Source organism: Lepus europaeus, chromosome 9, assembly GCF_033115175.1.
Source record: "Lepus europaeus isolate LE1 chromosome 9, mLepTim1.pri, whole genome shotgun sequence".
Classification (NCBI taxonomy): Eukaryota; Metazoa; Chordata; class Mammalia; order Lagomorpha; family Leporidae; genus Lepus; species Lepus europaeus.
The window spans coordinates 26,703,539-26,729,530 of NC_084835.1; the positions used below are offsets into that span (position 1 = coordinate 26,703,539).

A 25,992-nucleotide genomic window follows, 5' to 3' on the forward strand; every position below is an offset into this window, starting at 1 on the left:
GAACCATGCTTCCAGATGGAGGGCGAGCCTATTGTGCCTCCAGCAAAGCACCGGGCTGCCGTGAGCCCTCAGCCACAGGCACCGCAGAGGCCGAGGTCGGGGCGGGAAGGTTACCTGAGCGCGGGCGGAAGCGGCCTACACGGTTTCCGGTCGTCCCGGAGGAGCCCGTCTGCCCTGCTGCTCTAACCAGCAGCCAAGTGAGGGGGCCAGGAGGAAGGCAGGTCCCCGTCGTCCTCTCCCAACACACAGGCCGAAGTTGGCAGCTGTCCTCTCCCCAGCCCCTGGTCACCCTGGCTCCGCCTGTCCCTGCCTACGACCCGGCCTTCGGGACACGGGCGGTGCCGTGTGGCGGGGCGCACACAGCCTGTGCCAGCCCAGCCCTCGCTCCCCTCGCGCCTTGTCGCAGCACAGCTCTCCCTGGACGCAGGGCACGGTTCACTCAGATTCTTTTAGTGAAATCTTGTTTTCCCAGCCTGAGGGACTGTAAAGCAGACGGGACCTTGTCCAGCCCCGGCTGCTGGCCGGGGGCTGCAGCAGCGTTTTAAATGGGTGGTTCGCTCTTGGCTCCCTGTTTGTACCATGCAGGGACTCAACTGAAAGCTGACTGTGGCCTCGCTGACCACAGGACCTTGAGCTCTGACTGTGACAGATGCTAGCGTGGACACGGCCCAGGGTTGGCCCAGATGCAACCACACACAGTGACTCCCTGGGCTCACCGCTTTATTTGCAAAGAGTGGGAACCTCCTGCCCCCTGGGATCCGGCCCCCGAGGTGGCCCTGCAGTCACAAGGTGGCCCCCATCTGGAGGCAGCAGGTGCCATGAGCTCTGGGGCAGGGCTCCTCCCAGCGGAACTACAGCTCCACAGACCAGCAGGCAATCTCCCTTCCCGGAGGCCCCGCTTGGTAATCCAGCCTGTGCTCTCTGGGATGGGTGCATAGACAGACAGACAGACAGACAGGTGGTCAACAAATCTCAGGGGTGCTGGGGAGACAGTAACACAGAAAGTGCAGAGTCCCAGGGTCCCTCCGGAATTCCCGCCAGTACGGGCCAAACAAGGCCCAGCCACCCCCAGGGTGACCCAACGCGACCCGGTGGGGTGGAGGGGAGAGGGCCTCTGCTGTGCCCGGCCACTCTGTGACCTTAGAGCCAACGTGTTTCTGGGGCCTGATCCCACTGTCCTTTGTGGGATCGCCGTGAGCTGGCTGCGGTGTGCCTCAGGCATCCACCTTTCTCTGACTGCTTCTAGCCCCTGGGGAAGGACGGGATGGGGCCCTGCAGAGCCCAGTTCCCCAGCCCCCGCTCCACGGGCCGGGCTCCATGGCCTGCCTGTGCTGTCACCTGGTGACAAGGTAGTCAGCCTGAGCCTTCAGGATCCACTGGTCAGCTGCCGTAGGTGAAGGCCTCAAGAGCACACTGGGGTAAAACTGGCCTGAGACACAAAGCTTGGGTCAGCAAGGGGCGAGGCCAGGGAGAGGCCAGGGAGGGGCACCGCCTATTCCCGGGCAGTAGGATGCCTGGGCCGCGGGCAGAGTACCAATGGTCCCCTTGACACTGCTGGAGAAGCGGTCAGTGTTGTGAAGGAGGAGCAGCAGTCCCATCTTGGGGCCATCCCAGGGCAACAGGCCAACGGTCACTCTGCGGAGGCCCCCGATCAGCAGGAGCCCTGTGTCGTCCATGGTCATCTTCAGGCTGTGGAGAAACCCAGCCTCCTGAGCAGGTGCGGAGACAGCAGCCCGGACCCTCGGCAGGTGAGGTGGGCAGTGGGCTGGGGCTCTGCTCTTGCCCAGGTGCTCACGTGGGCCTTGGGAGCAAAGACCCTGAAAGTGTGCCGGGTAAGATGGGACCGAAGTTAACTTAAAGGCACCCAGTTTCCCCAGCATTGTAAAATAAAATAAAATATAAAATAATGCTCCTTTTCCTGATCTTACATCAGGACCTCATGACTCAGTGCCCTATTATGCTTAGAGGCCTCCTGATATGTCTACTCTATCCCTTCTGTGTTCATGGCTGGAGCCACTTCCTTGGGATCATGTGTTTTATTTATTTTTTATTTATTTTTTTGACAGGCAGAGTTAGACAGTGAGAGAAAGAGAGACAGAGAGAAAGGTCTTCCTTCCGTTGGTTCACCCCACAATGGCCGCTGTGGCCAGCGCACTGCACCGATCCGAAGCCAGGAGCCAGGTGCTTCCTCCTGGTCTCCCATGCGGGTGCAGGACCCAAGCACTTGGGCCATCCTCCACTGCTTTCCCGGGCCACGGCAGAGAGCTGGCCTGGAAGAGGAGCAACCGGGACAGAATCCGGCGCCCTAACTGGGACTAAAACCTGGTGTGCTGGCGCCGCAAGGTGGAGGATTAGCCTATTGAGTTGCGGCGCTGGCCGGGATCATGTGTTTTAATGTCCAGAGGGTGAGTCTCTCTCCGTTCCATCCCATCCTCTCTTCCTTGGAAACGTCATGGGAATTCTTGCTGTTTTGGCTTTCTTGGCAATGTCAGGCTCCTTTATGCATGCAGCATAGGACCCTACTGTCACTCCGAGATTATTGTCACTTTCCTAACCAACCTAGCTCAATCTAGAAGCCACGGTGTGGTGCAGGCACGTGGTGCAAAAGTTTAGAGTTCGCAGCCGGCGCCATGGCTTAACAGGCTAATACTCCGCCTTGCGGCGCCGGCACACCAGGTTCTAGTCCCGGTTGGGGTGCCGGATTCTATCCCAGTTGCCCCTCTTCCAGGCCAGCTCTCTGCTATGGCCTGGGAAGGCAGTGGAGGATGGCCCAAGTCCTTGGGCCCTGCACCCGCATGGGAGACCAGCAGAGGCACCTGGCTCCTGGCTTCGGATCAGCGCGGTGCGCCGGCCGCAGCGGCCATTGGAGGGTGAACCAACAGCAAAAAGGAAGACCTTTCTCTCTGTCTCTCTCCCTCACTATCCACTCTGCCTGTCAAAAAAAAAAAAAGTTTAGAGTTCCTTAGAGTTCGCTGGGGACTCCCGCGTCCCACATCAGAGTCTAGGTTGCAGTTCTAGCGACTCCACTTCTGACCCAGCTTCCTGCTAATGCATCCTGGGAGGCAGCAGGCGACGTCTCAAGTACTTAGGTCCCTGGCATCCACATGAGAGATGTGGACTCAGTTCTGGGCTCCAGGCTTTGGCCTGGTCCAGTCCTGGCTATTGCAAGCATTTGGAAGAGTGAATCAGCAGATCAAAGATTTCCCTATCTCTCCTCTTCAGATGAGATGAAAAAAAATATTTTTAAAAAAGTTGAAAAGTCGGGGCCGGTGCCATGGCTCACTAGGCTAATCCTCCGCCTTGCGGCGCCAGCACCCCAGGTTCTAGTCCCAGTCGGGGCGCCGGATTCTGTCCCAGTTGCCCCTCTTCCAGGCCAGCTCTCTGCTGTGGCCAGGGAGTGCAGTGAAGGATGGCCCAAGTGCTTGGGCCCTGCACCCCATGGGAGACCAGGAGAAGCACCTGGCTCCTGGCTTCGGATCAGCGCGGTGTGCCGGCCGCAGCGGCCACTGGAGGGTGAACCGACGGCAAAGGAAGACCTTTCTCTCTGTCTCTCTTTCTCACTGTCCACTCTGCCTGTCAAAAAAAAGAAAAAAAGTTGAAAAATTAATTTATTTATCTTTGAGAGTACCTCAAAAAGTTCCTGGAGAAATAGGATTAAGAGAGAAGTTTATTTTGTGCAAAAAAAAAAAAAATACATTGGGGCTGGCACTGTGGCACAGTGGGTTAAAGCCCTGGCCTGCAGTGCCAGCATCCCATAGGGACACCAGTTCAAATCCCGGTTGCTCCAACTCTGATCCAGCTCTCTGCTATGGCCTGGCAAAGCAGCAGAAGATGGCCCAAGTCCCTGGGCCCCTGCACATGGCATGAGAGCTCCTGGCTCTTGGCTTCTGGCTCTTGATCAGCTCAGCTCCGGCCATTGCAGCCATTTGGGGAGTGAACCAGCAGATGGAGGATCTCTCTCTCTCTCTCTCTGGCTCTACCTCTCTCTCTGTAATTCTGTCTTTCAAATAAAAATAATTCTTTTTAAAAAATACATTGAAATCAAATACTTGAAGAGATTTAAAAAATTTGATGGGAGATGGTGTTCTGAAAAAAACTAGGCTCAGATTTTCAACGTTTTTTGCGGTCAAACTTATCTTTTTGCTGCATTTTCCAGGAGCTTTCCCAAGTCCCTGTGTGCGTCTTTTAGAGATCGTGAATGTACTCAGGGTTTCTATCAGCGCCAGGAACAGGCGTTCCATGTGCCTGAGTCTCTCCAAGGCACAGAAATGCGATCGACCCCTGGGCATCCACCAGACACAAGCTTCCAGACCTCCTGGGAAATGGGTGAGCTTTGCAGAAGAGGCCTCTGGGTTTCCAGGGTGTGCCCTCACGTTTCGGGTGGAAACGGGGACCTGCTGCTGGGCTCAGGGAGGGGGTGACGGACAAGGCTCTCCTCCCTGGGGAACAGGTAGGCGCTGGTTCAGGCTGGGGGCTCAGCCCCTCTCAGAGGCCTGCCTTGACCTGCAGAGCAGTGAGCAGTCCCTGGAAGGCCTAGGGTGGGGTGACCATGCCACCCAGAGTGCTGTCCCCTACCCACTGTCTGACAGCTGGACTCTGTCCCCACCGGAGCTCAGGGCAATGCTGTGGACTGCGCTCTGGACCTCTCCTCCCCCCACGTTCACCAGGCTGGCGCTCCCTCACTGTCCCACCCCACCCCACCCCGCCCACAGGTGAGAACCCGAGGCTCACTGCTCCTTGCAGCCCTGTAGTCCCCTGCAGGGGACGCAGCCCAGCTCCTCCCACACTCTGACACCACCTTCCCCAGCTGGTGCAGCCAGAGAGGCCGGCACGCTTACCCTGGCAGCAAGCTGAACAGCGTCTTCCTCCACTTGTGCTCCGAGTTTCTCCGGTTCCGAGTCACCACCACCCGCTCAGGGGTCGCGTGAACCTGCAGCTCGGGCTTCTGGACCGTCACCTTGATCCACGAGAACCCAGCCTTCTCCATCTCGTACTGGCCAGTCACCTCGATTCCTGAGCAGGCCCGGCCACGGAGGTCATGGCGTGGCCCCAGCCCCCAGGGGCCACCTCCCAGCTGTCTCCAGCACTCCTCTCCTGGGGCCTGCTGCCCACAACCTCCCCTCACCCCCAGGGCCTCCAGTGGGCATCGCGGGGGCCCTGAGCTCAGCCCTCAGCTGAGACCTCTGAGAAAGGAGGTCACTGAGGCCCTGCGACAGGCCTGGGCCTGGGCTAATCGGTGGCCCCTGGTGGCAGGGAGCACACAGACGCCTGGGCCTGGGTGGTGGTGGTGGAACTCCATCACCCACCCCCTCGGGCCATGGGGACCTGGGAGAGCAGCTCGGTGGGCCGGGGGCATGAGCACCCGCGGAGGCATGCATGCCTAAATCTGCCTTGCCCGTTGCCCCAGCGCGACCAGGGAGTGGGGCCCCGTGCTATGCAGGCACCGATCTCTCCAGCTGGAATGTTTTCAGCCATTCTGCTGCTCACCTGCCAAGGCCCGGCCTCTCCTGGGGGGCTTGGGCAGCTCCCCTGCCCTCGTGCCTCGCTTCTGGGCTTATCTGAGCCAGGCCACCCCTCACCCCCGGGGGGCTGCGAGTGCGTGTCGAGGCACGGGGCATCCTTCCGGGTTATGTGTGCCTCCGGGGGCAGGGATGAGTGGACCTGAGTGGGCCTCGCACCTTGGACAGGGTCCGAGATCAGGTTTAAGGGTCCGCGAATGTTCTTAAAGTCCACGCAGAGCCGGTCCACGTCTTGGCCGTGCAGCGGCAGAATGACCGAAGGAGCCTGCAAGGGGGCTGGGATGGCCGGGGCATGGCTCGTGCGGTAAGCAGAGCAGGCTGGGGGCGAGGCGGGGCGGGGCGGGGGCCAGCAGCTTACCTGGGGGCGAATCAGGCACGGCTTTTTCTAAAGGAAGACAAAGGCTGGGTGTTGGACGTGGATGGGGCAGGGACAGGTGTGACAGGGCTCCCTTAGCACTTCAACCTGGGGACACACTGGGGCGCCCCCACCCACAGTCTTGGCATTAGGACAAGAAGCCACTCTGGGGGCTCTGGCCTGGGGGTACCTTTGCTTCCCAAGTCCACATCATCCAACGCGGTTTGATTGGGAGCTGAAGGCGTGGGTGGCACCGTCACGGTTTGACTGGGAGCTGAAGGCATGGGTTGCACCATCACGGTTTGACTGGGAGCTGAAGGCGTGGATGGCACCGTCACAGTTTGACTGGGAGCTGAAGGCGTGGGTGGCATCATCACAGGTATCCGTGTAGCAGCAGCTGGAAATGGGGGGGGTCACACCCTGCAGCCGGCCCCGCCCCCTCCACCCGGACCTCTGACAAGAGCCTGTCTTCTTCACACACAGCCAGAGGATCTCCAACAGAAGAGCGTGGCGCCAGGGAAAACCCTAGGGAGACGGGGCGGGGGCAGCCCGGCTCCGCAGCCCAGTCTGAGTCCAGATGTGGGGATCCGAAATAGCCTGAGTGACCTCTGCTGGCTTTGGGGATGGAGGAAGCCTTCCCTCTCTAGGAAGTTCCATCACCAGTCTCCAGAGTACAACGCGGCCTATTCAGTTAAGTCAGTCCTGCCTGGGGCGCTGCTGCCGGATGGCTCTGGGTGTCTCGGGAGGAAGGGAGCAGTGTTGAGCTCCCTGACGCCAGCTCTGGCCAGTCCCTTCCCCTCCCGGGTCCTGGGTCCCCTCTGCACAAGCAGCCCGGGGGAGGTCGCCGTGTCAGGGGTTACGACCTGACCCCCCTCCCCCCAGGTACCACTGAAACAGCCAAGAAAAAACGCTGAGGACAAGGCGAGGGGCTGGCTGAGAGCTGGGCAGGCCAGCGCAGCCCCGTTAGGAAATGCTGACCCTTCACTGATGACCTTGCAGCTGGCGCCCGCACAACCAGGTCAGAGCACCCATGTGAGCCCTGGCGGCTCCGATCCCGATGCAGCTCCCTGCTAAGGCATTGAGAATGCAGCCGGAGATGGCCCAAGGGCTTGGGCCCCTGCCATGCTTGTGGGAGACCCGGATAAAGTTCCTGGCTCCTGGCTTCAGCCTGGCCCAGTCCACTAAAGCCACCCGGGGAGTGAGCAGCGGATGGAAGAGCTCTGCCTCTCTATCACTCTGCCTTTCAAATAAATCAGCATTTGTTTGGAAGAGCTGTTCCTGTAGTGAGCTGACCCTGTGCCCTGAGCTCGGAGCCCCTGTGGGGAAGCCGAGGCCCTTGGCCGTGAGAAGGTAGCTTACAGTTCCGCAGCTTCAGCTTCCGCAGCAGCTCTAGGGTCGGAAGGTTCATAAGATGAGGAGGAAGAGAGGCGAAAGGAATGTGGAGGTGCCCGGGGTGTTTAAATCTCGTGGGAGAATTGTCCACGCCGAATCGGGAACTCAGCAGGGGCCAGGAAGCTATGTTTTTGGAAAAGTCGACACGCGCATTGGAACCCTGCACCAGGAGTGGGATGTGGAAGGGCAGGGGCTTCTCCTCCTGTCCTCCCCAACAAGCCAGGAATCAATCAGTGCTGGCCCAGCAGTGCTCCACCCCCCATCAGCCCCCCGAGCTCCGCCCCCAGGATGTCACTCCGCCCCCCCGCCCCACAGTGCCCCTCAGCTACCTTGTCCGCTCAGCTTTCTTCTGTAAAAAGAGGGTTCTTCATAGCTGCCTGCTAATGACACGCACTTGAACCTGAGCACCAGCCTCTCACTAGTCAGGTGAGCCAGGCAAGGCGCTCCCCCTCCACAGCCAGGGGCAGACCCTTCCCCCTCGGCCCTCCTTTGCACCTGTTTGCATTCTTTGTATGGGGTGTTTTTGTCCTTTGTGGAGAAATTTGGAGAAAGTAGGTCCTGGAAATCAGTGAGATCTGGGTTTTCTTCCTGGACCCACTTTTACGGGGCCCCAGGACGAGGGCCCGAGGGACAGCCGACACGGAGACGAACAGGTGAGGAGGCACCAGCACGTGCAGACAGCACGCACCTGCCCTGGCCAGCAACCTCGCTGCACCGGGCTCTGTGTCAGCGCACTGACCCGGCCAGCGTGTGAGGGCACGGGGCACTTACCTCCTCCGTAGGCCTGCTTGTGCTTATCTGCAGGGAACGGGGCGGGGTTAGATGGATGAATGACTGAACAGCGGTCAGGGTGCCCCAAACCACACAGGTGCCGTGAACTGGGGGAGCCAAGAGCTGGGGGCTCCTCAGGGCAATGTGTCCTGGGGAGTCTGTGGCCGGCAGGGCTGGGGTCCTGGGTCAGGCTGCAGGGGGGAATGCTGGGTCAAGACCCCACGCCCACACCCACCATCCTCAGAAGGCTTCTCAGCAACTTGATCCTGTCGTTGGCCCTCGGGCTTGGTGACCACCATGGACGTGAGAGGAGTGACAAAGCTGTAGTCGAGTGACAGGTTCCGGGCTCGGGACTCGAGGGCTTGCTGTTGGGCCTCGGGCGCATGAACCCTGAAGGGGGAGGGCGTCGGTGCTCAGGAGGCCCCCCCGGGTGCCTGGCCAGATGGTCCCTCCCAGCCAGTCTTCTCTGGGGCCAGGGACCCTGGGGGGAGTTTTGACCCCAGATTCCCGCCAGGCCAGTGGAAGGCTTGGGAGAGGCCGACAGCCCTGGATCGGCCGCTCACATCTGTTCCAGGAGCTGCTGGATGGTCAGGTACGCCCAGAGTCTCTCCATGAAGCTGCCAAAGATGTACTGGCGGCTCCGGAACGCCGCCTCCTGCTCCGCCACGCTGGACTCCATGTAGAAGGTGATGTTCTCCTTGTGCTGCAGACGGGCCGGCGAGGGCAGGCACGCTGAGTGCCCGCCGCCTGCACCCGCCTGCGCCCTTCCCAGCCCTGCCCCAAGAAACCCCGAGCGGAGCTGGGGCAGGTCCCTCGCATTGACGGCAAGGACAGGACGGCAAGGGTCACGCTTCCTCTGAGAAGAGTGGGGGGCAGGGGGAGTGCAAGGGGCCAGGGGCCAGCCATGGAGCCTCCAGGCCGAGGAGGACTTCAGAGGCAGCAAACTACCCCGCATGGGCGGAGCCAGGAGCTTGGCTGGGAGAAACGTAATTGAGGCCCCAGCTGCCCGTGAGCCCTGTGAGTGCCGAGTGCACCAGAAAGGGCTTCTTTGGGGAAGGTGGGGGAGGGGGAGACAGAGGGGGAGGGGAGACCGGCCTTCCCCAGAGCTCGGTGGCAGAGGTGAGAACAGAGCTCAAGTGTCATGGCTCTGGACTTGGGGCCCCATGCGCCCCAGTGAGCAGCTCCCCCTGCTCAGGCCAGGCCCTCTGCTGGGGCCAGCCCCTGGGGGACGATGCCAGGGCAGAACGTGCTCTGTGGAATGATGGGTGCCCCCTGGGAGGAGGCCGCCCAGGTGGAGCCTTCGACAGCACAGGGTCAGAGCACTGTGTGCTGAGCTGGGCTCCTGGCCTGGCCTGTGCCTCCGGGGAGCTCTCAGCCTGGCCATCCATCAAAGGGGAGCAGCTGTCCAGGCAGGGACCCCGCCTCCGCCCTGGCCTTTGTTTACCGAGCACGGTGGCAGCACAAGCCTGGCTCTGCGTGCCAGGCACCGTACGGCACTCCCGAGTTCGGACCTGGTCTCCTGGAATCTCCACCATGAACCCGCGTGGTGCGGAGATGTGCGGAAGCCTCCCTACCCCCCGCCCCATCCCGGCCGCACAGGTGCAGGCTGCCCCACTTGCCCTGCCCCGGGGCTGCTCGGCCACACTCACCACCCGCCCGCGGACTTTGGCCGACAGCACGTCAGGGCTCTCGGCCCGCAGCTTCCCAGCCACGACCATCTCGGAGCCCAGGAAGTGCAGCCGGAAGTTGTCCCGAGTGACCTCCTCCACGGCATTGCTTGAGTACTCAAAGGCCACAGACGTCAGCTGCGGGTGGGCCACCTCCTGGTAGAAGTCCTGCGGGGGCACGAGGGAGGGGTCACCCGCCGCGCTGGCGCAGTCCCAGCCCGCGGCCCGCCGGCGGCGCGGAGGCACCTGCAGCTGCAGGGCCGCGTCCGAGTCCTCGTAGACGCGCCGGGCCAGGCCGCCGCTGTCCAGCGCCAGCTTCTCCAGGAAGGGGTAGTTGACGTTGAAGCCGAAACCCAGGCAGAAGAGGCTGTGGCGGCCGCCGATGGCTTCCCGCACGTTCCTCTGGATCACCGTGGGGTTGGTCTCCCCTGGAGCCGTAGGTACGGAAGAGGAGGAGAAAACGGAGTCGCTCACTGGCTACTGGTCAACGGTCCCCGTGCCCACTCCGGGTCCCACGGCTACCGCTGCACGGGCGCCCTCACCCTGCGTGGGCTCCCCGTCGGTGAGCAGGATCAGGAGGGAGACGCTCCCCGTGGGCAGCTCCGCCTGCTCGTGGTCCAGCAGGCTCACGGCCAGCAGCAAGGCCTCGTTGATGTCGGTCCCTGCGGGGGCGCATGCTCTCAGCTGGCGTCCCAGGAGCCCCTCCCTGCAGGGCGGAGGAGGCACTCACCTCCCAGGGCCTGGATGCCGCCGGCGTAGCTCCTGGCCTTGCTCACGGTCTCCGGCGAGGCTTGCACCAGCGATGTCTTCCACGGGGTCGCTGACGAGCTGAAGAGGATGAGGTTGAACCGGTCTCTGGGGTTGAGGTCATCCAGGATCTTGATGAGGGCTTCTCGGGTCTGGTCAGGGGGTGAGGAGACAGGGCGGTCACTCGGAGGGAGTCCCTCGGGCTGGCACCTCTGGCCTCGGAACATGGTACTGGCTTCAGGGGACAGACGCTGTTCTGGGCTGCCCTTGACCTCCGGAAGTCCACTCCTTCCACCACCCCCAGGAGGAGGGAGGCGGGAGGCCTGACTGCCTGTGGGGCCTGGCTCCCGGGACCTACCTGTTGGATTTTTCTGCCTAGCATGGAGCCGCTCTGGTCGACGACGAAGATCACGTTCTTGGGCATAGTGGGCAGGCCCTCGGGGGCAAAGTGGTGCACGAAATAGCCGTTCTCGATCTGTGGTCAGAGAGAGAATGCAGCCAGGCGGTCAGCAGCCTGCCCGGCCCCCACCCAGCCCCCTCGCCCCAAATCCTTGAGTTCCGCACTCTCCTCGTTCCACTGGCTCTTCCTCCCCGCCGCACCTAAGCTCCCTAAACACCATCTCTTCGGACTCTGTCGATGAGGCATCTTGTACTAAAAGGCTCAGACTTAACAAACCTGACATCCACAGAAAGTGGGAGAAGACTTCACAAAGATGGGGCAAAGGTGAACACGACAAGGTCAGAAACGTGTGTGAATAAGGCTACTGCCTTTGAGCGTCAAGCTGAGCCGGGAGCCTCCTGGCAGCCGAGGTGAAGAGGGAAACCCCTCTGATCAGCTCTTCGCGGAGATGAGTCCTTTCTGCCCCAGCAGGGAACGGTCTCAGGGACAACACAACTGAACTGCCTGAGGCTCCCCCGCGCCGAGCCCTGGGGCCCACAGCTAAGGTGGGCTGCTCACGTTCCTCTCGCCACGGAGCGCCTGAACCCCGGGCTCCGGAGCAGGAACGGAATACCGCCCGGAGTCCACGCACCTGAATGGAGCCCGCAGACAGAGTGCGGTTCACGTCGTAGCGGATGATGAAGCTGCCATTCAGGGCCGTGTCCGGCTGCCCTGCAGCCTGCTGCTGCTGGGACAGCGTGGGTTTGAACCGGATGTGAGCCTGAGGGGACGACAGGAACCGAGGCTGGGGCAGTGGTGAGGCTGTGCCAGCAGCATGCTGTGCCCCCTCTGTCCACCCGGAGGGCAGGACTCCGGGCTGCAGCCCTGGGTTGGTGTTCAGGGAACGCTCAGGCTGACCTGCTGCTAGCTGCTTCCAGACAGAGAGGGGGTGTGAGGGGAGCCCCCCCCCATGCAAGCAGAGGTGGGGCTCAGCCTGTGTGAGATCCAGCTGTCTCCTCCTCTCCCCATCACCAGGGGCCCGCTGTCAGTCAAGCCCTTCCCCTGAGGATCGCAGGACCCACGGGGGGGGGGGGGGCGTGCATTCGGGGGGTCTGCCCAATGCCAGCAAGGCTGGACACTGAGCTCCCCTGAGCCCCTCCGGCACACGCCCCGCCCACCAGCCAGCTCTCTGCAGATGTGGGTTCACGGGGCTGAGCCGAAGCCAGGATGCCCCCCATCTCACACAGCAAACCACTGGCCACGGCAGGCCCACCTTGGTCTCGTTCTGCGAGGTGGTGAGGGCGCGCTCCAGCTCCTGGGTCATGAAGGAGCTCTCTGTCTCCAGGAAGCTGATGCCCTGCGGCTCGAAGATGTGGACGTCCACCTGGGCAAGAGCGGGTCAGCAGGCTGGCTGGACGCCCACGGTGGGCCTCCCAGGGGTCGTCCAGTAGGCTCCCGGGGAAGAGGCGCGCAGCTACCTGCAAGTGCTGGACCAGCTGCTGGGGCTGCACTTTGAGCAGCAGCTCGTAGGCTCCCAGCCGCCGCTGGAGCAGCTCCTCATACACCAGCTGGAAGGTGACCTTGGAGGCGGCGGCCACGCTGACCGACACCTGGAACTGTTCCGTCGTCCTCCCGGTGGTCCTGCGGCGGCGGATCGAGCCATGGGCTGAAGGCAGGTGGCCTGTGACTCTGCTCCCCTGGAGTGGCCCCCCAGCCCCCCGGCTCACTTGACGAGGCTGGCGCTCTCCCCCTTGGCCCTGGCCGCGCTGTACTGCCTCTGGGCTGCAGCCTTCTCTCTCACCTTCCCCGGGTAGGCCACGCCGTCGATGGTCCTGTGGGCGGGAGGCTGCAAGTTAGCAAGGCCCCTCCTGCCCGTCCTGGGGGTTGTGTCTGGAACTTGTGTGCCTCTTGAACAGTGCCCCCTGCCTTTGCCTGAACCCACTGCATCTATTATGCACCTACTGCATACAAGACCCTGGGTGTCTGCCTGGCCTGAGGAATGCAGCGTTGGCAAACACGCATTTTGTGAGTGCGAAAACGCAAGGGAGGCTGCAGAGGCGGTGGGCTGGGTACTGCCCTCTTTTCTCCCTCCCAGTCTGCCCCCACATTGCAGCTCATCCCGTCCACCCAGGGCTGCTTTCTGAGCTGCAGCTGTGCCCAGCCCTGCGGGACAGGGGCTGGGGAGGAGGGCCCCTGGGTCCCTTGCCCCGTGCAGCTGTCTCCCTCGCCCCTACTCAGGGCAGGCAATCCGGCATCTCTAGGAGCAGCTTCAGACAGCTGGGGGCTGATGGCTGCCTGGGGTGTGGACGTGCTCTTGGTGTGTCCACTGGGGCTAAAAAAGACCTCCACCCCATGCCAGGCTGTTTCCCTGGGAGGAAAGCAACTGCTCCAGAACCTCCCTGAGGGCGGGGGTGGAGGGGCGTGTCAGGTACACCTGCGGCTGTGCCATCGGGGCAGGCGGGCAGCAGCCAGGGCGTCAGGGTATGGGGTCCACCTGCCCAACCTTCCTGGTTCTAACTGAGCCGGGATGGGGAAGGGCAGCGTGGCTCCTCCTCCCCGTGGACAGGACTCAGTCTCTCCCGACGCCCCGCTGGGCCTGCCTGGCCCAGAACCCTGCCCCGTGCTTCTCTGTCTCACACAGCAAAAACATCTGGGGCCAGGGAAGGGCGGGGCCGGTCCCAGGTCCTCTTGGTGTCTATGATGGACCCTGGCCACCTGCCGGCCTTGGCACTCGTGTTGGACGCTGCCACAGCCATGAGGCCCATGCTGCAGGCTAGGGGGCACAGGCCCAGGCTCCGGGGTTAGGAAAGTGGGGACTGCTGGAGTCGGGGGTGGATGGAGAGTGAGGGGGGAGCCAGCCACAGGGCCCTGGCACCACTACCGTTTCCCAGCAGCTCCAGGGTACCTTGGGGACCTCAGCCACTGCCCTCCCTATCCTGGGAGCAACTTCTCCTGGATACCAGCGATGGGGTGGGGCGGGGCGGGGCGGGGCGGGGGGGGGGTGCATCCTGTCATGCAAACACTGCCAGACTGAGCCAGGACAGGTGGCTGAGGACAGCAGTGAGGTTTGTCCTGGGCTCACAGGATCCACAGGAATCGTGGGGGCTCCCAAGGTGGCCGGAGCAGGCATGCTGGCTGCAGTACCCCAGTTTGGGGCGTGACAAGGCAGACACGCCCCTCGCCCCAAGGTAACTGTTGGGGGAGAGCCCAGGACCAAGGATGTTGCTGGTATTGAGAGCTGGAGCCTGCTTGGGGCGACCCCCTCCCACCGGGCTCTGATCTCATGATGCCCCCAAGTTTGTGCTCCACATGGGGGCCATGGTTCTCTGCCACCTGGGCAGCACCTGGGGGTGATGGTGGGACAATGCGACGGTCAGAGAGAATGGGCAAGGGCCACGGGCCATTCCCGCTCGCCGTGGGGCCTACGAGCAGAGGTGCGTCCCGGCAGCCGAGCCCTCCGGCAGAGGGCCAGGCGGGCGGGCACGGGCCAGGGGAGACACCTACATGGAGAAGTTGGTGAGGAAGGCTTTCCTGGGCAGCTCCAGCTGGAAGGTGGCCTCCTGCAACGTCTCGGCCCTGTTGACCACGCGGCTGGTGACCACGGTGCGGGCAAATCGCGACGAGACCTCCGAGTGCATGGTGAGGCTGTAGATGTCGATGCCATTCTGACCAGGGCAACAGAAGGGGGTCGGAGCGAGTCAGCACCGCCCAGCTTGGACGCGACTGCCCAGCCCTGGCCGGCCGAGTCGCTGACCAGGCAGGCCTGAGGCTGAAGTCAGTGGAGATTTCACATGTGGGCATTAGCGCGCAGTCAGAGGCAGCTGCCGTGGGCCGGGCTGCTGTGCCAGGCTCTGCACTCGGCACCTGGCAGGTCTCAGGGGTTCCACGTTCACAGCAAGGCCCTGAGTGGGGCCCTCCACGTCCTTGCTTCACAGATGAAGAGACCAACACAGCACAAACAATGGCTCTGTGGTCATGCGCTTGGGAGCCACCAGGCCGGGTGCAGAGAGGTGTCTTAGCCACCCTGCCCTCTGCCGGGCTCAAGGGGCAATTGCCAAGCCACGTTTCTGCAGCTGTAAAATGGGAGGATCCGTGGAAGGCCTGGAGGCAGTGCCTGGTGGGTGGCAGCGCCGTTCCTCCTCACACACTCTCCCGCCTGCACCTGAACTTAACACGCCGGTGCGTGGCCCACCCCCCACCCAGCTCACCGGCTCACACGCAGACAAGCACACCGACCCCTGGGGAGTAGCTGCTACCTTTTGGGCGACAGTGGGCGCAAGGCCAGCATGCAGCGAGAGCAGGCCCAGCACGAGGACACGGGTGCACGCAAGCGCTGGGGTTTCCATCGCGACTCCAGTGCCTGCTGGGCCGCTCCTGAACTCAAGAGCAAGTGGGGAGTGAATCAGTAACTTGCTCATGGCCCGCCCCTACAGACGCCAGTTACGGGAAAGTGAGAGCTATAAGCCAAAAACCCAGTGGCCTCAGGTCAGCAGGTAGATGACGATGTCCTCTTGACCCTGACCTTGGCTGGGGGCAGAAACATATTCTGAAAAAAGGCAGCCCCAGACTGGAAGTGGAAGCTGAGCCTTCCTAGGTCCAGAACCTTCCCAGGCACAACCCCTCACACTGGGAACTCCACCACTAAGATACCTGCCTCCCCTGAAGTCCTGCCTGGGAAGGAAACGGGGGATGGCCAGGGTGAGGGGCCAGCGCAGGCAGCTTCTTGGAGGACGGTGGCCTCGGCAGCCGTGTGGGCCTGATGAGGCCCATGGAGGTATCCGGTGTGGCAAGATGTACCAGGCCTAGGGCAGGGTGGGTCTGCCCCACTCCCGGAGTGAAAGGGGCTGAGCCCAGGAGCACCCCCCCTCCCCTTTCTCCTGGGCTCCCAGGCTGCTCCTTGGGTCCATTGATTTAGCCAGGGCTCCAGGTTCAAGCCCAGCAAGAACCCACTTTACAATATGAACCCAGGGTCCCAAGATGCCACACCTGGGGGCCCTGGGATCTGACACCGAGGACCCCCATGCAAGAGGGCTCACTGAAAGGCAGAGTTCTCAAGGGGCTGCTGGCGGGGCATCCACTCCTGCCAAGGGGCTCGTCTCTCACAGCGCAAGGGGGAGGGCCCAACGCTGCTGTTACCAGCAGTGCGACGCTGCCATAGCCCAGACCCCCTGGAGTGCCACCCAAGGGCCTGGGCTGGGCTTCCCGGGGGCACCTTTCAGTTTGCCTTCAGGAGGGCTGAGGTGCCACTTTCACAACCAACAGCTCCAAGACAAACAAACGCCAGGTGCTCCCAAGGCAGCTGGGCCCTGGGGCCCCGGCAGGCCAGCTCCCGAGCCCGTGGTCACAGATGAGTCATCAAAGTGGCCAGGTGCCCAGTCCTAGGTCAGGAAGGAGGACAGCACAGTGACAACAGCCCCGAGAGGGCCGGCGCGCCGAGGATTCACACAAGGCCCTGGGGAGGGCAGGGGACGGCTCCCCCCAACCCCCAGCCCAGGAGCCCGCCTCCCTCAAGGCGCGCAGGGCCTGGCGCTGGGGACCGCATCGCAGACGCTCTCTCTAAAGCTACAAGTAGAATGTTCCCTCCCTCTGCATGAACACGGCCAGGCGGCATGGGCACCTCCGGGCGGCTCGGGCACTTCCGTCCAGCGCCCCTCTTTTGCTCCGGGAGATCGGCTGCGATTCTGCAGCCCTTCGGGACCCAGGGGAAGTGCCTCCCTCAGGGGCCTGGCCGGTCCTGTCCGCACTGCAGGGCTGCTCTCCTGGGACAGGCCTGGGACCAGAGCTAGATAAGGGGGTCAGGCTGGCAGCTCTATCTGCCCAGGGCACAGAAGGGGCCTCCCAGCAGGTGACAGCCTGAGGTGGGCACCACCAGCCCAGCCCGTCCACGAGCTTGTGGACAGGTCTCTCCAGTCTCTGGGATGGGACAGCCCGGTGCACACAGGGGACCCAGGCCTGGGAAGGGAGGAGCCACACGGGGCAGGACTCCCGTGCTCTCGTGCCCCAGGCAACACGGTGGTAGCAGGAAGGGTGCAGTGCACTCCACTGTGCGGGAGACAGGAACTGGGGAGGAGGAGGGGCCTGGGTCTGGCCAGCGGGCACACAGGCAGCAGGGCCAGGCCGCACAGGGGCTCCTTAGCCCTGTAGAACCCTGGGCACTTGGGATGCCACTCAAGGGCATCCGTGGCAGGCTGGGGACACGGGAGGGGGTGGGCCCCAGGCCTCCACCTGCTGCTCAGGGACTGCTCTACAGCACAGGCTCCACGTCAGCTCTGCTGTTGTACAGAGGCTCAGAAACCGGGCAGATGGGGCTGAAGCGCTCTTCCTAGGGCAAGGCAGTGGCCACAACAGCACCTGGGCTGCCCTCTAGGGCCCTCTCCAAAGCCCTGAAGGGTACCGACCATGCTGCCACACACCCACCCTGGCTACAGCCGACGCCCGACCAACACTCTCCCAGGGCCACGGCTACTCGGAAGTGCTTTTTATTGGGGTTTGCAGGGTGCTGGGGGGCAGGGTGGCCCAGGGGCCCGTGGGCGGGGAGGAGCCCAGTGGGCTGGCATACAGAAGAGCTCTTGGGAAAGACTCCCGTGTCGAGGGCGGCGGCCGGCGCGTCTCAGCCGAACACGCTCTTGGCGGGGCCGGCCTTGGGCTTCTCGAAGACGGTCTCAGTGCCAGTGCGGGTGCGGCTGAAGACGGACGGGGCAGCCGAGCCGGCCTGCTCTGTGGGGAGGAGGCATGGTCAGCGGCCCCTGACTCCCGCCACGGACGCCTAGCCGGGCCCCCCCTCCAGCCCTGGCACTCACCACACTCTCGCATGACCTGGTAGGTCTTCGACTTGATCTCTTGGTTCTTGGCCAGGTTCCCTCGGGCCCCCTTCAGGTCCTCCTCCTTCACGGGGGGCCGCTTCTTCTTGATGGGGGCTTCCTGAGCGCCAGCCTTGGAGGATCCAGAACCTCATCATAAAACCCATAGTTCCCAGGCAGGGATCCCTTTCTTGCCTCCAAATTGAGGACCCTACTCCTCTTCTTCCAGGAAGCCCTCCAGACTCTACCCCCTGCCCTCAGCCTTCTGGTTCTCTTGTTCTGACTTGTGCACCCTGAGGCTGGGGGCTCCTGGGGGCAGGGTTGATACAGGCGAGCCCTGCTCCTCTGCCTGGCCAAGCTCAGGGCTGACACGAGGGGCAAAGGGGAAAGGGACTGAACCTTCTAGGCCGAGCAGCCTCAGGCAGCCTGTTGAGTCCTAAGACTTGCTCAGCGGTGGCAGGGGGTCCCTTAGGGATTCCCCCCTCCCCAAAAGCACCCGTGTCCGCTAAGTTCCCCAGAGTTACCTTATGTGTAAGGGGAACGGAAGGGACAGAGGGACGAGACGTTTACTAATTTGCAGTCCCAAACTTATGTCACCCACCTGGGGGGCAGGCAGCAGGGACAACCCTGTGCCCTGGCAGGCTGGCCCCTCTGTCACTCAAGTGCTGGGGACATCCAGGCTCAGTGCTTATCCTCCCCCTCAGCCCCACGCACCTGTGACTCTCAGGCCATTCTTTCCTAAACCCGGGGGCAGGTGTGAGGATCCCCCCCTCAGCCTGCACCCGGCTCCTTGACGTGCCAGGGAGGGACACAGCACGGGGCTCCACACACTCTCACAGCCTGTCTACGCAGTGCCAGTTAGAAATGTACACAACCCTACAGACCAGGCGGTACACACACAAGGGCACACACAGAGACCCACAGGAACACAACTCACGTTTCGTCCACACCCCTAACACGGAGCCCCGCCCAGGCCAGGCTGAGCAGGGTTCCGTCCAGGTAAAGCGGGGCCTGGGGCGCCCTCCCCAAGCCCTGGCCTCCCAGGGGCTGCAGAGGCTCCTGTTTCCACCACAGCTGCCAGAGGTGACCCCGGGACACTGGCTGGGTCTCCAAGCCCCACCCCCACCCTTGGCACCGACATGGCCCGCGCCGGGCCCTCCTACCTGGGACATGGTGGGTGCTGGGCGAGTGCAGCTCTCGGAAGGCACCTCTCTGACGGGCAGGAGCTGGGGACGTGATCTGCGCGGAGCCCGGCCCCCTGCAGCTTATATAGCCTGCGTGCCTGTCCCAGAAGTCACTGCCCTCCTCCGGCAGGCACCCCGATGATTCAGGTCCACACGGCCACTGGCTTCAGCATTTATTCTTGGAGATGATGGGGGCTAGCTGGGCGCTGCTGCTCACTGGGGGCGGCGGCACTGCGGAGCGCGGACAGCTGGGGCGGCCCTGCCCTCGGGAACAGCTGGGAGCAGGCGCCGGGGGACTTGTGTGTGTATGTGTTTATGAACGTGGAGTCCTGGAATGTGCGACGGTCTGGGCTGTCCATCTGTGATGGCCCGGCCCAGCGAGCGCGCCGGCCCCCAGGCAGGGAAGGCCCCGAGCCGAGCTTAGCGCTCGTGCTTGTTTCCTTTACTCTTCCAGCGCTGGATTCCAGCGGGGAGAGGCCTCCCCTTCCTGCACGGCAGCAGCGGCGCCCCCGGCAGACCCACGGGCAGGGAGGCTGAGGCCGGGGCCCTGCAGCGCTGCCCCACTGTGCTCTGCTCACGTTGTCTGCTCAGTTCCACTCCGCCGCAAGTTTTGCAGAGGCACGAAGGCAGGGCCGAGGCCTGGGGAGGATCGTACCCTCGGAGGCAGGGCGCTGGCCAGAGAACAGAGGACGGTCAGAGGCTGGGTGAGCGCCGGGCTTGGCGTGGAGCTGCCCATGGACGGGCCCTGGGCTCCCCTGAAGGGCCACTTAGCTCTCTTCTGCCAGAGGCCCCACTCTTGCAAGAGGGGGGTCCCCGGGGCCACATGGCAGGACCCAAGGCCTGGGCAGGGCGTGGCAGCAGAGGTGGGCCGCCCAGGGCCCTGCCCCCACTCCAGCAGACGCTCCAAACTCCTTTGCCCATGTGTGACGGGCAGCATTTTTATCCTTGAAGGCAGACAGAAGGCCATCAGGCCCCGACACGTGGTTACCCCGACGGCCACTCGCTGCTGTCTGACTCACACCCCACCCCTAACCCCACTCTGGTCCTGGTCCTTGGCAGGCCAATGCGACGACAGCCAGGCTCGGGCTGAGACAAGTGCTGACCGCAGGAGCATCCGGGACTCCGGACAGAGGCCAAGAGGCAGCTGAGGCCAGGCCAGGCCTCCCAAGGGCCCTTCTGCCAGCTCCAGGGTGCTATTCCGGATGGTACCCGGTGCTGCTGGCTTGGCCTGGGGAGGCTCCTGCCTCCCAGCCCCACGGTCTCAAGGACAAGGCCGTGCAAGTTCACTCCTCACACACCGTTTCCCCGACACATCTCGCTCCTTAGGAGCCCACCAGCTTGGACCCTCATCAGCACAGAAGTGGAAAGGCAACAGTGTGCTTGGTTTTAGCCCTTGGTAGATTTTTAAAAATCATCTGAAAGGTAGAGTGATAGAGATGGAGGGAGGAAAGGAAAGAGGGAGGGAAGGGAGGAGCGAGAGAGAGAGCCTTCTGCTTCATTTCCCAAAGGCCGGCAATGGTCATCTAGAGGCCAGGCCAAAGCCAGGAGCAGGAGCCAGGAGCCCCATCCAGGTCTCTCGTGTGGGGGGCAGGACCTGAAGCACCTAGGCCACCGTCTGCTGCTTTCCCAGGTGAATAAGTGGGCAGCAAGGACCTGGACGGGCACTCTCGTGTGATGCCGGGGTCACAGGTGACCGATGCGCTGCGCCACCAAACGCCAGGCGCCCTTGGTAGATCCTGGCTCCCGCCGCTGCTGTGAGGCTGGGCAAGGTTCATTCTCTGCTTCCTGGGGAGAACCTCACAGCTCATAGGGGACATTTTTTTTTTATCTCACTGAGCTGTTTTGACTCCAGAGAACATACAACTGACAGCCACAAACGTGATAGTTTTTTTTAAAAACTGTAATAAGACGTCAAACTTTATTGTAAACCATTTTACAATGTAAGTACGTCAGTTTCCCTTTTGTCTCAAGGACGTGCTCTGTGAATCTCACACCCACCCCTGCCGGGAAGACGGCCCACAGTGCCACGGCTCTGCTCATACAGGTCTGACTTCCAACACACTTCGTGAGAAGAAAAATCAGATTTCCAACCAACGAACCGACCAACCCAGGAGCTCCCGGTGCTCACGGCAGGCCAGGGAAGTCCCTCGCTGACAGCCAAGCCCTTCACGGGGGAAAACAGCTCAGTGCTCTTGGCTGCAAGTGTGGGAAACTTCTAGAAGCCAGCCCCGTGCTCCAGAGGTGACGGGCACGAAGCTCCCAGAGCGGCGTGGCCTGGCCCAGCTGCAAAAAGGCCAGTGGACTGCAGCGTGCAGGGCTGCTGCCTGTGGGCCCTCACGGCCGAAGGGGAGCTACAGCTCACACCCGAGCCTTCCCGTACTTTCCCTGAACAAAGAGGCGTGGCAGTGACATAACCCGTGACTGCGCTGCCAGGGAGGGCGCAGGTTCAAGCAGGTTCCAGGGCTACCCGAGTGGCCACAGCCCTCACCTTGCACGCCTTCAGGAAGCTGTGCGCCACGGCCAGCAGACAACCGTCTCTTGCACTCACATGTGACAGCTCGGCCTCAACGGCTTATTTCCACGGTGACAACAAAGTCGTTCGTGACTCTACCTTGCAAGTTCCCATCGTGGGGGGCTCGCCTAGCGTCCCGATTTCAACAAATCAGACCGACAGAGCACAACGTCCAGGTGGCGTCCCAGCGTCTCTGAAGCTCGGTGCTGCCGGCCACCCTGTAAGGCACCTTGGGGCAGGCGGGGAGGAACTCATCCGGGGCTAGAGAGGAAGCGCTGACCACAGACTGACCTGCCCTTGGGGTCGCGCTCACAGAACAGCTGCGGGAGGTACAACTGGGCTGGGGGCGGGGCACAGACTGTGTGTGTGTGCACACGTGTGCGTGCGCGCACCCCCGCAGAGGAGCAGGGTAAGGCCTCGCCACCCAGGCTCTGTCAGACCCCCACGTGCTGCTTAGCCACACACAGCCACGGCACAGGCCAAAGCCCTCAGTGAAAATCAGAAGGGGAAACCCACCACTCACTCGCTACCTCTCCCTGCCACCACTGCCTGGAGAGCCCACCTGAGACCGACGGAGCACAGCTTCCGCCACCTGCTCTCCGCCCTTGCCCCAGCTGGGAACCCCAGGAGCGCGAGACGCCAGCGAAAAACCAAGTCCTGACCGTGAGCTCCAGGAAGGTGCAGGACACAGGTTGCTCCAACCAGCCTGAAACAGGAGGGGGAGCAAGGACTGCGCCAGTGATGCCGCGGCGGGCGGGCTGACCCTCTCACAGGGAGCGGCAGCCAGGTCTCCCCAGGTGCGACTTAGTAGACAGTCTGGCCCCACGCCCAGCCCCACTAGAGACCGCGTGGGAAAAGACCCAGGCCTCCCCTCCTCTCTGGCCACGAGGCCTGCACGAGCAGTCACCTCCTCCCACACAGTGACCCTTCCTGCTCCTCTCAGGGGCACCTGCAGCTCCACCGGGCCCCTGCCACAGCAGGGAGAGCCACAGGCTCAGCCCTTTCTGCTGCCACTCAGCAGGTGGTGGATGTGGCCGGTGGTCACGCTGAGGAGGGGACACAGCGGAGGGGCACCTCGTGCTGCCTGTGGGCCAGCCACTCTCCCCTCAACCCAGCCTGGCTGCGGCTACCTCCCGGCTCAGGGCCGTGTCAAACAGGGCCCCCCGGGTAGACAGACATCCGAGAGCAAGCGGCACAACAGAGGCTCCTGGAGCCGGGCCAGAGCTGGCTCTGCAGACTGCGCAGGGCGGGCTGGGAGCAAGCAGCAGGGGCCCGGGCGTCGTGCGTCCTCTGGACACAAAGAGCTGCTGGGCTCCTTTCTTGGTCAAGTTCAACCAGGACCTCTACCCCTGCCAGCAGAAGCGCCAAGGAACTCGGGGGCCCTGGCAGAACCCATCCTGTCCACAGCCACGGGGCCTGCGCCGCCCCCACCCCCAGCTTGTCCTCGCACCGCTCACACCCCATGGAAAGCAAACAAGCCCATTTTGGGGGGGATTAAAAAGAGTATTTAAATACAACAGTATGAAAATATAACTTAAAAATATAAAAGTCAAACAGCACACGGAAGACTTAGAAATCTGTGTTTTGCCTGTTAGTCCCATAGGTACTTTGTACGAAATAGACGCGTCCTCGGAAAAACAGTGCCACTGTCACAGCTCATCAAACCGGCTTCAGGAGTCGAGTACCAAAGCTGCCCGGCGCAGGGAGGCTTCCCGGCTCCGGCTTGGTCTGGGTGGGCTCTGCGCCCCGAGCGCGCTGTGCTCACAGTGCCGTGGCCGGGTGCCAGGGCTCTCTGCCGCCGGCCACGGGTCGCGCAGGGCAGCGGCTCCGGGTCCCTCGCCATGCTGCTCGGGACTACAACACACAAACAGAACTCCTCGCTTGCATATTTGGTCAGTGTTTGTAGTGCAACTCAGTGGGGGACCTCCAGCTGCCCAGGGCCCTCGAGGCGCTGGTCCCTCTTCCCTTGTGGTAAGTCACAGTAGCCTGGGGCAGGCGGAGAGCAGGCAGAGACAGCAAGAGGGGCAGAGGTAGAAGGAGGGTGGAGAGCAGGGGGAGGGGAGACGCCGCGGAGCCCTGACCTGTCGCCCCAGCCCGGGAATGTGTCATACGGGCAGCCCGAAGCGGTGCTTCTTCTTCTTCCCGGGCTTGAGGGGCGTCAGTCTGCAAAGGTCCTCCTCCACGTCCGAGTCCTCCATCTCGTCGTCAGCCGAGATCAGGACCTGGAGCAGTGGACAGGCAGGGCCTCAGGCAGCGCCCGCACTGCCTGCTGCACCCGCCCTCCCGGGGGGCCTCAAGTCCGCCATTCCTTCGGCAGAGGGTGACGGGGAGGCCTCCTTTCCACAAGCAGGCCCCAGTTCAGACCACACAAGCCGCAAGGACCTGCGGGGGCCCCTCAGGCCAGCTCTCCCTCCACCCTTCGCTGTCCGGCCTGCAGCTCTCCCCACGCCCCAGGCAGAGCACACACAGTGGGCACCTGCAGCCAGACTGCATCCTGGCCAACAAACAAGCTTCTCAGGCTGATGCAGGGAGCCCCTGGTCCTCGAAGTCACTGTAAACACAGCAGAGGCACCCGTCCGTGGGACGTGCACAGGCAGGGGACTCGGAGCGTCTGCTCTGAGCCAACTTGGGACTTCCGAGGACAAGGAGGAGCCTGCGCTTCCCCACGTGCCGGGAAGGCCCTGCCACACTGCGGGGGCATCCAGGGCGGACACGCTCATTCCCTGCCCACCCGCCCCACACCTGCCTGGCTCCTTCACCCTCTGAGCAGCAGGGGCGGCTGCAGCGGCCTTTCAGGATGGAGGGGCCCCCAGCCCCATGCAGAGGAACAAGAATCTCTCCTCCAGGGCGGGGTGAACAGCCCCATCTCGTGCCCGCATCGCAGCCTTCCATGACTGCCTTGGGTTGAGGTCCTGGACAACACAGGCCCGCTGGCTGTCTGTGGCCGTGCAAGCACATCCCAATCCCAGTCCCTCCGCCACGATCACAGAGCACCTGGCCCGCCGGGCTCAGCCTTCGCCTGGACCTCACTCCTGGTTCCTCCATCCCCCACTTTGCAACACATGCTGCTCTGGATGCAATCAATGTCACATTATGACCTATCACTCACTGCCTATGCAACGTGACAGACCCACGCCAGCGTCTCGGGACACGCACCGAGAGAACACACAGGGGCTCCCTCTGTGCTTCTCATCGATTCGTCTTCCCAAGCTGCCCACTGTGACCACCCCGGCGTCCCCGCGGGGTTGTGCACCTGCGCTGCGCTCAGGAAGCGTGACGAGTGCCACGGCGGTGCCACCTGAGCTTCCACCTGTCCTCGTCCACGAGGCTGCAGGCCTCCTGGGGGAAGACATTAGCACCAAGCTGTTCCCGCAGCTCCCACCCGCAGCTGGGGCTCAGCACTCCGTGGGAACGCCCCAGGGCCACAGCACAGAGGCGAGCGGTGAGAGTTGCGGGGCTGCAAGGACATGTGTCCTTGCCCCCATGCTGCTGGGCGTGACCAGCATGGGTCCCCCAGGAGACTGGAAAATGAGGGGAGATTAGGGTGCTCCTGTACGATCTGGCCACACCCCACGTTTGGAGGTTTCAGGCTGGCTCAGCCGATGCTTCCCTTGCCCATCGGGAGTGGGCAGGGATTCAAACACCCTCATGCTTGAAGCACAACCATGAGGCTCCCGAGGGTCCCTGCGCCAGCTTCCCTGGGATGTGGCGGCCCCTCCCTTTCCTGTGGCTCTCAGACAGCTGCAGAGATGGAGGCGGGCCACGCCCACCACCTGCGCCCCCTGCTGTCCTGCAAAGGCCCAGGGGACAGGCGAGGGTCCCGGCTGGACAGAGCCGTCTTGACCTGGGCCCAGCCTCTCCTCGCCGTGACGTGACGTAGCGGTCGGGAGGACAAAGAGCAGCTAAGGAGGCCCTACCTCGGCCTCGGGCTCCTCGTGGGACGCGGCCCTTCGGTAGCGGACCTTGCTCCCGTTCCTCGAGTCCTGGCTGCATCCCCTTTCTTCCAGCTTAGCTTTCGTCTTCCCCTTCCTCATGAGGAAGTTGTCCACCACCCAGAACATCAGCGCCTGTGGGAAGAAACACTGGTTACTCCGTGACACAGCGTTCTCAAAGCTCAGTGGAGCAGCCCCACGCCACGCCAGGTCACAGAGCTCACAACCAGGGCGAGAAACCTCGCCCACCCCGTCTCCCAGGGGCTTACAAATTGTTTCTCCTTCCTTGCTTGTTTTTTTTTTTTTTATATTTATTTTCATTTTATTTAAAAGAGAAAGAGACAGAGTCACACAAAGATCTTCCATCCACTGTTCCACTCCCCAGATGCCTGTAGCCAGAAGTGCAGAACTCACACTGGGTCTCCCACCTGAGAGGCAGGGATGTGAGTCCAGGAACCCACGGACTTGAGCCATCCCTGCTGCCTCCCAGGGTGCACTTCCGTAGGAAGCTGGCATCAGGAGGAGCTGGAACTCAGACCCAGGGCTCTGCTCTGGGGCGTGGGTGTCCCAGCTGCTGCACCAAAAGCCCACCTCGCTGCTTCAGTTTTCTTACGAGCAACAGGAAAGAGAACCCAGGCCTGTTCACCCCCGGGTGTGGTGGAAGCTGGTGGGGCAGCGACACCTGCTCTGGCCCCGCGCCGGCTCCTCGGGCCTGGCTGCTTCACCGTTTCTGT

General features: G+C 62.8%; 3 protein-coding genes across 5 annotated transcripts in view; all 3 read right to left on the reverse strand.

Moving 5' to 3' along the window:
- Window positions 1-703: 703 nt before the first annotated feature.
- ITIH4 (inter-alpha-trypsin inhibitor heavy chain 4) lies at window positions 704-15,208 on the reverse strand. 3 transcript variants are annotated; one of them, XM_062201080.1, is made up of 24 exons: window positions 15,087-15,207; window positions 14,335-14,495; window positions 12,558-12,662; window positions 12,309-12,471; window positions 12,104-12,214; window positions 11,483-11,611; window positions 10,810-10,926; window positions 10,435-10,603; window positions 10,247-10,366; window positions 9,951-10,132; window positions 9,687-9,872; window positions 8,601-8,740; window positions 8,273-8,427; window positions 8,038-8,064; window positions 7,762-7,824; window positions 7,596-7,643; window positions 7,234-7,389; window positions 6,065-6,271; window positions 5,878-5,904; window positions 5,679-5,795; window positions 4,839-5,013; window positions 1,535-1,689; window positions 1,339-1,429; window positions 704-921 (listed from the first exon to the last, which is right to left on the reverse strand). In XM_062201080.1, exons 1-24 carry the CDS (start codon window positions 15,174-15,176, stop codon window positions 852-854), a joined length of 2,964 nt encoding a protein of 987 aa, XP_062057064.1. In that variant the 5' UTR covers window positions 15,177-15,207; the 3' UTR covers window positions 704-851. The 3 variants fall into 3 exon arrangements, 2 of the variants coding, with proteins under 2 accessions (XP_062057064.1, XP_062057063.1); XM_062201079.1 differs by having other exon boundaries at window positions 7,596-7,646; XR_009866794.1 differs by lacking the exons at window positions 704-921; window positions 1,339-1,429 and adding an exon at window positions 3,460-3,573 and having other exon boundaries at window positions 1,632-1,689; window positions 7,596-7,646; window positions 15,087-15,208.
- A 2,085-nt stretch (window positions 15,209-17,293) lies between these two features.
- MUSTN1 (musculoskeletal, embryonic nuclear protein 1) lies at window positions 17,294-19,816 on the reverse strand. The gene is made up of 3 exons (XM_062201082.1): window positions 18,794-19,816; window positions 17,631-17,763; window positions 17,294-17,547 (listed from the first exon to the last, which is right to left on the reverse strand). The coding sequence occupies exons 1-3, from the start codon at window positions 18,800-18,802 to the stop codon at window positions 17,441-17,443; spliced, it is 249 nt and encodes an 82-aa protein (XP_062057066.1). The 5' UTR covers window positions 18,803-19,816; the 3' UTR covers window positions 17,294-17,440.
- A 61-nt stretch (window positions 19,817-19,877) lies between these two features.
- The window catches only part of STIMATE (STIM activating enhancer), a 39,677-nt gene continuing 33,562 nt past the window's right edge, over window positions 19,878-25,992 (reverse strand). The window contains exons 7-8 of the mRNA XM_062201081.1: window positions 25,244-25,393; window positions 19,878-23,548 (exon numbers count right to left, since the gene is read on the reverse strand). Of these exons, the coding sequence (XP_062057065.1) occupies window positions 23,432-23,548; window positions 25,244-25,393 (267 nt within the window). The 3' untranslated portion in view covers window positions 19,878-23,431. The remainder of the gene's footprint in view (window positions 23,549-25,243; window positions 25,394-25,992) is intronic.